Source organism: Lissotriton helveticus, chromosome 1_1, assembly GCF_964261635.1.
Source record: "Lissotriton helveticus chromosome 1_1, aLisHel1.1, whole genome shotgun sequence".
In the NCBI taxonomy this organism is placed as follows: domain Eukaryota; kingdom Metazoa; phylum Chordata; class Amphibia; order Caudata; family Salamandridae; genus Lissotriton; species Lissotriton helveticus.
Window position 1 is genome coordinate 737,982,732 of NC_136057.1, and position 7,870 is coordinate 737,990,601.

Sequence of the window (7,870 nt, forward strand, 5' to 3'; positions counted from 1 at the left end):
GCGCTGCGAGGCATGCTGTATTCAGGTAGGGACATGGAGTTCCGCCCACTCTCTGCTTATGTCTGGCCACTGCTAGTGTTACAATACAGGTATTAGTTCCCAACCTTCACCCTCCTATTGTTTATGCCCCCTCAAAAAAAAAGGTTTGACAAACAACCATTGGAATAGGCAGAAACAAGTTGCCAGCATTGCAAGAACAAAAGAAAACCGAGGAAAATGTTTATTGTAAATACTTCTTTTAATATGATCGTTCAATTCAATTCTTTATTTAGGTTTTGGAACTCATAAGAGATCCACATAAAAGAAATACAACATATATTTGTGCATACACAAACTTTGCATTAAAAAAAAAACAAATACTGACAAGCATTTGATTCCCAAGCCCTCTAATAAATATCTAGAAAACATTTAAAAAAGTTAAATATATTAAAACAGAACATTTCATTGGGCGGATTGTACAAAGCATTCAAAAGAGGTCGTTCAGTTGTACATAATGCCTTCTTGGTCATATATAAGGTAACAAAAATGCTTCTGACACTTTTTTTTTATTATAACGTTTCAGCATGCTGCACAGCAGCCACACTTCTCAACAGCACAGCTGAAATTTCAATTAACTTTTCTTCTCCCCACAAACCCATCTCGAACTTAGATTTTACATTGAGCCTTGCCTCAAACCTTACCCCTTTACCTTGATATTGCATGATTTTTTTTTACCTCATAATATATGTTGTTACGCAAAATGCATTACTGGTGTAATTATTGTCTCTAACGTAATGATCTATTCTATTGCAAAGCGCCCCAATAACCATTGCAGCCCGTCCTATATAAAACCGCATATAAATGGGCTGTCGTCAGATTTCATGGCTGAAAACACTTCAGAAGGCAACACGTACACCATAAAAACACTGATGTTATATTTGGATCTGAATAGAACGCCAAACAATCTGCAATTTCTCCTCTGAAAAGATTCGGATAAATCATCATGGCGGAGAAAGTGGTACATAAAAGCGTGCAAGCAGAGGCGGTATGGAGAATGAAACAGAGCGTGTGGCCAGATCCGGCCTGCAGCGGGACGTTGTGTAACGTGTCTCCGGCGCTGTGAACTTTCAGCTGGGGAGGAGGAGGGCGGGGGTGGCGGGTAAGAGCTGCTGGTGCCCGGGGTGACTCTGCCCCTCCTCCTCCTTCCTTCCTTCCTGTGATCCGAGGAGAGGAAATTCCTTTCTGTTTTTTTTTTGTGAATGACAAACTCATTACCGATTCATTCAACACAACCTGTTCCAGCCAGCTCCGTCGCCACGGCAACGCCTCAATGGGTAACCTTCTGCTTTGCTCAACCAATCAGAGCGCGCAAGGAGCACAACGTCCTGATTGGTTGAACTGACAGAAGGTTACCCATTGAGGCGCTCTCTGCGTGTCTCCATTGAAGCCGGAGCTGCCGCCGGAGTTTCCCTGAAGCTGAAGAAGGCCCCTGGAGTACCGCTGGTGCATGACAAAAGCAGGCCTGCGCCCGAGGAGACAGACAGCGGCGCAAAGCACGAGGAAGAAGGGGACTCGCAGGCAGGGCGCGAGCCACCGAGAGCCCCCTCCCACTTGCAGGCAGACTGGTAATTGGATTTGAGTTGTCTGGAAGGAAAGAAGAGAACGTCGGACGTCTCCGCGGATCGGGATTTGCGAGACTTGCTGTGGAAAGCGGGTGGTCTCGTGGCATGAAGTGATCTCGGAAGTCTGGCAGATCAGGGAGAGGAGCAGAACTGTTGCGCGCGCGTGGGTGCAAACAAGCCAGCAAAGCCTCCTTGCTCTCAGGGACGAGCGGGCCCAGGCCCCCCAAAAATAACATCCCGTCAGAGAGAACTGCAGACGGAAGGCCTCCACCCCCAGCCGACGAAAACCCAGATCTGTGCATATGCCTTAAAGGAGTAGAACCGAGACAATATATTTATTTCACTCTTGAGATCACAACTGATCAAGAACTGAGGGCACACGCTGCAGAGTGAAGACCACACCGAACACCTCGGAGGACCAACAGAGAACCCTCTGCACTGCACGATCACAATTGCATCCAAGAAAACATCAAAGCTCCCGGAGGCGTGCACCCTTTAAAGAGGACCTGTGGACCTCCCGTGCGGGACCTCCATCAGCCGTGACGAGGCCCGTCCTCCCCGCCGGCTGCGGAGCGGGAGCCGCGCGCACATGCCACAGTAGCCCTGCTCTGCCGCCCGCCCGCCGCCCTTTCCCCATGCTAGAGAAGTTGCTTCCGTCCGGCATGACGAGCTGCCGCGGCTGCGGCAAGACGGCGGCCTGGCTGAAGGAGCAGATGGAGCAGGGCAGCGAGCGGCTGCTGCTCATGGACTGCCGGCCGCAGGAGCTCTACGAGTCGTCGCACATCGAGGCGGCGCTCAGCGTGGCCCTACCGGGCCTCATGCTGCGGCGCCTGAGGGGCGGCAAGCTGCCGCTGCGGGCGCTCTTCCCCCGCGCCGAGGACCGCGAGCGCTTCGGCCGGCGCTGCCGCACCGACACCGTGCTGCTCTACGACGAGGGCAGCGACTGCAACCAGAACGGCCCCGGGGACAGCGTGCTGGGGCTGCTGATGGAGCGGCTGAAGGACGAAGGCTGCAGGGCCTTCTTCTTGGAGGGTAAGAGCGCGCGCCACTGCATGGGGCCTCCGGGGGAATGTGCATTACTGAGTACCAGGGGAGGGACCGGGGAGAGCCCAGGGACACTCATTTGGCGACGCTTTGCCCTGGAAAGCATGCATGTGCCCCTGGGATGTGTCCTTGTGTAATGTCACTGGTGCTTATGTAAAGCGCGCCAATACCTTCGGATCGGCGCTATATTAAAAACTGCATCTCTCAGGTGAATAACTGATGACATAACTCCTTCAGAGAAAGGGCCTAATATGATCTCGCGAGCCGTGCTTAGGTCAGTGGTTTAAGTCGCCCACTGTGTCACCTAATCATTAACCAGATTAGAAACAACCCCATAACAAGTCATGTTGACGTTTTGGGACCCTTCCCACCCCCAATTTCTTTCCGGGTGGGTGGAGATGCGTGGCCAGAATCTACTTTAGAGAATACATCGTCAAAGCGTGTTTTATTTTCGTGCACAAAATGGCGTTTGAGATTGTTGGGCCATCGGTACATCTTCCAAGCGGGGAAAAGCTATTCCCAGGTGCGTTCATTAAAGTGTGAAGCTGACACCCTGTGCGGCACACATGCGCTGTACCGTAAACCAGAATGACGCTTTTCCTATGTTGATTCATTATTTTACATTGACAAGATTACCTCCTCCACCTCACTGGGTGTTCTTTCTTGTCTGCAATGGCGACCACCATAGCACTGTCCTCTCGCAGGTATCCTGTTATTTTAAGACTTCGACATGACACAGTTCTTTGCCAACGCATGAGGTAGTGGTGGTGTCTTTTGAGCAGAATTGCGAATTTATCTCGCACGGGTTTAAAACACCCGAACTTCCGCCCACACATTCCCCTGTGGTGTGTTGCAAAGTGTTTAGGTTGGTCTCAAAATAGTTGCGTTTATGTGCCGTGCAGCAGTGGTGTTTAACGGCACTGTGTACACTGTATTTCTAGAAAATATTAGCGCGCCATCATGGCCTTGCTGTTTTCGTATGCAACTAATCTCACGAACCTCGCACCTTCCTCTGGAAAAGGGGGATTTGCGCGCGTCTCCCATCAGCATCGGCTCTCTCTTTTTTAATCCAGTCAGTTAACCTTGTGTTTTCAGGCCTTGATAACTCGCTTCTGGCGGTACTTCGATTCTTGAAATCACAGTAGTAGTTAGTTACTAGGCCAAGATGTTTGTGTCGAGCAGTTCACAGTGGATGGCTCCGCCGTGCCTGCTCGGTTTGCAGGTAGGTGTAACCTTAACTCGCAAACAACTTCTCACTGGGCGCTTCCTGCGCCTGCCTGGGGCGCCCGGAATACATTACACGTTCTCTGCATGGGTTGGGCCTCCTCCTTTGATGTACTGTACGTGGCACATTAGGCATTGTGACTTCCTCTTAAACAACATGGCCTTTCATAAATGCCGCAAGCTGGGGGTGAATGTCATGTGGCGCATGAGGAACAGAGCTGAACTGCTAAATGTTTGCAACGTTTGTGGCATGGTGTATCATACATAACCATTTCTATCTACAGGTACTAATTTTATGTATATCTCTACCCCATATGTTTTCATTTGCTCCTCAATGTGCAATAGGAATATAAAGTGTTGGGAAGTGAAACTTTTTATTCCTGTTATGCGATAAGGACAATGTGCACAATACAAATGGCAGACGTACTCGCCCCAAGTGTCAGGCAGCACACTGGGGGTTATCTATGTATGATGCAGAAGTGTGTGCGTGTGCAGCTGTGACCAGAGTTTATCATCGCGTTGAATGAGTTCTGACCAGCATCTTTGGCTTTTTTTTGTCTTTGCAGGAGGCTTCAACAAGTTCCAGGCCGAGTTCCCAGTCCACTGCGAGACCAACCTGGACTCGAGCTCGTGCAGCAGCGGCGGCTCCTCTCCGCCCGTGCTGGGCCTGGGCGGCCTCCGCATCAGCTCGGACTCGTCGTCGGACATCGAGTCGGACGTCGACCGCGACCCCATCAGCGCCACGGACTCTGAGGGCAGTCCGCTGTCCAACCCGCAGCCCTCCTTCCCCGTGGAGATCCTGCCGCACCTGTACCTGGGCTGCGCCAAGGACTCCACCAACCTCGACATCCTGGAGGAGTTTGGCATCAAGTACATCCTGAACGTCACCCCCAACCTGCCCAACCTCTTCGAGAACGCCGGCGAGTTCAGATACAAGCAGATTCCCATCTCTGACCACTGGAGCCAGAACCTCTCGCAGTTCTTCCCCGACGCCATTTCTTTCATAGGTGGGTACTCTTTCCCCCCCCCCAAAAAAAAACCCACACAATCCATGCACGAACTCTAGCTAGTTGGGTGAGCTTGTCCTAGGGGTTAATTCCCCGGTTTCTTTTTTCCATTGGTGTGTCGACATTTTTGAAACGCTCTTGAGAGCAAGGCGAACTTCAGGTGCAGGGCGAAGGGAGTACTAGGTGAAGTCAGCAATGAGCATTTAATGGTAGTAGTAGAGCTAGTGCGCATTAGTCTGAAAATATTTAAAATAAGAAACGTAGATGGAATCGTTTCTCACTCACCCATAGGCGAGGACCCATTTCACTGGAGGAGGTAGACAAATCATAGCCAGTTAGTGTAGAAGATGAGTCTCAGCCAGGCTTTGGACACTAAATGAAATAGCCCCCTCTATGATAAACCTGTTCGCTGGCATAAGGGTCAGCCAGAGAAGGCCATGTTGATGCAGCAGCAGGTTCCATCAGAAAGGCACCGAGAAAGGAGGCAGTAGAGAGGGGAGGTGAAAAGTTTGGAATTTCAAGGCTGTACCTCATTGTGTACGGCCTATATCCTATGAAAGAGACGTCCAGATTTACGTTTCACCTGCCCCGCTACCATTCTGGAGCTTAGGTGGGAAGTAGTTGTTGCAACCTATTTCTATTTGTACATAGGGGAGTCCGTAGTGGTTTATTTGATAGAAATGGCTTGGGCGTTAGGAGAATTTGCAGAATTGCATCTAGGCCAGCAAGCAATAAGCCAGTGTTTTCGCCCACATCGTGAAAATAAAATATAGATGTGGTCTGGGGCGCACTGCACTGTTAGAGCTTCCAGTCTATACTTTGAACCGCATCTTGAGAAATGAGTACCGGTTCTCGAGCGCAAAACACTCTGATGTGTGCCACTGCAGTACCGTAGTAGTTAGTAGATAAACCCCAACTGTTAACCTGATCCAAATGCCACAACCCCGCCGCGTGAACTCTGATCCCGGTAACAGGGAGCTGGGTAGGTAATCTGAGCACTGCAGGGGACATTTGGTCTGCAAACCGCAGAGAAACTAATCTGCGGCCATTGTGATGCTTTTCCTCTTACAAAGGATCCCATTTTCAAGCAATGTTGACATCCTGTTCCCTTTAATGGCCCGTCCCTTGTGACTGCCCTCTTTCTTGTTAAGTGCCTGAATGTGGCCATTGTTAGCGTTACAAGGGCTGGAGAATAATTTAATAGATCTTGCAGCTTGCCAGTTTTCAGAAAAAGCATCCATGTGCCACGCAGCTGAACTTGAGTCCTTTTTTTATTGCGCTTAACGCTAGTGCTAAGCCTATTTCTGGGCGCTCAGTTTTCCAGCTTAAAGTCTTGAAGATGCCTATTGCAGTCAAAGAGATACATTTGATGTTATGTTAAAATTGTGGAAGTTTGCATTTGTTTACTCTCCGGCTCATTGTTTTTCCTGGTTTCTCTCTTTCAGACGAAGCTCGGGGTAAAAGCTGCGGTGTCCTGGTGCACTGCTTGGCCGGCATCAGCCGCTCGGTGACGGTCACAGTGGCCTACCTTATGCAAAGCTTAAATTTGTCCATGAACGATGCGTACGATATTGTCAGAATGAAGAAATCCAACATCTCCCCAAACTTTAACTTCTTGGGGCAACTCAAGGACTTTGAGAAGACCCTGGGTCTGAGTAGCCCGTGCGACAACCACGTGCCCGCCCAGCAGCTTTACTTCACTACGCCTGCCAACCAAAATGTCTTCCAGGTGGATTCCCTGCAGTCCACGTGAGCTGCAGCCCCCCTAGTACCACACGGTTGATCATTCCCAAAGCAAGCTTCTCTTTGCGGCTGACAAAGGTTTTGTCCGGATTACGGAACTAGTGCGCCCAGTCCAATCTGTGGGACAAAAAGAAGGTTATTTATGCGTGAAATTAGTCGTTGGTTGAGGGAAGGCACGAGTTCTCCCTCAGCGTTTGGAGGCTCGCAAGGTTGCCCTTGTGATCGATCGCTCGCTGCTCACTTGTTGGTGGAGTGGGACTTGTCAATCCAAAAAAAGCAGGTGAACCTGGTCGTACATGACGTCATGTATCCGCCGACTGGAAAGTTACAACTGCCTTCATACGGACAAATTGTGGCTACAAGTGTCTTCAGTGAAGACTGGTTTGCGATTGCAGCTCTGCATATCCGGTGTTTCTGTTCACGGAACAGTTGCAGTATTGCGATTGTAAAATCTTTACACTTATTATCGTCTTGCATTTGTATCTTGCTGAAAGCCACTTGCGTTTTATTCAAATATTGCATTTTGTAATTTTGCTCCTTTGTACAGATGATGCTACAGATAATGCGCCAGTCCTGCATTTAACTTTTGTCCTACTTTCTTTCCTCTCTCAAAGCAAGCACTTGTGAAATTTCTACTTCTCTTCAATTCTGGCCGATGCAGTTTCCAAATTTTGCTAAGCCTTTGTAAATGCAGTATTTTATTTTAGGAAGGGATTTGAATATTTTGTATTGGCGCACATAACATTCGTAGTTTTCCCTCTTGTGCATACCTTTCAGGGAGCCTCGCCATAAATGCAATATGACATAATTCTATTTTTATTAAAACAAAAACTGGAAGTATGTGCGAGCATGTGTACTCCAATGTATGCTTGTGAAAAGCAGCGGGTGTTTGTCTACTTGGGGAAGAGCTATGCGTCTCCTGTTTATGGTGTCAGTTTTCGGATGAAATTTATTATTGTAAATCCTTAAATTATTATTAAATAATTATTTTGGCTATGGAGAAGACTTGTGTGTGTGTTTTAAGCTTGCCGTTTCCCCACTAAGCTCTTTGGACCCTTGATACTGCTATGAAGCCCTTAGTAAGCCCTCCAGTACAAAGAACTCGGACCACTCTCCGGATATGGCGGTTTCCGCAGCTAAGTGTGGGCGTTCTTGTGGGTTTTGTTTACCATGGGGGCATCGCAAGTAGCTGAATCCACACTCTTAACGAGTCAGCCTCATTATTGTATATTTTCGAAAAAGTGAATACCT

General features: G+C 48.9%; 1 protein-coding gene across 1 annotated transcript; it reads left to right on the forward strand.

Annotated features, from left to right (window-relative positions):
• The first annotated feature begins 1,377 nt into the window (after nucleotides 1–1,377).
• On the forward strand, nucleotides 1,378–7,622 carry DUSP6 (dual specificity phosphatase 6). Its single transcript, XM_078674272.1, has 3 exons — nucleotides 1,378–2,633; nucleotides 4,436–4,876; nucleotides 6,322–7,622. Exons 1-3 carry the CDS (start codon nucleotides 2,237–2,239, stop codon nucleotides 6,627–6,629), a joined length of 1,146 nt encoding a protein of 381 aa, XP_078530398.1. The 5' UTR covers nucleotides 1,378–2,236; the 3' UTR covers nucleotides 6,630–7,622.
• The last annotated feature ends 248 nt before the right edge of the window (nucleotides 7,623–7,870 follow it).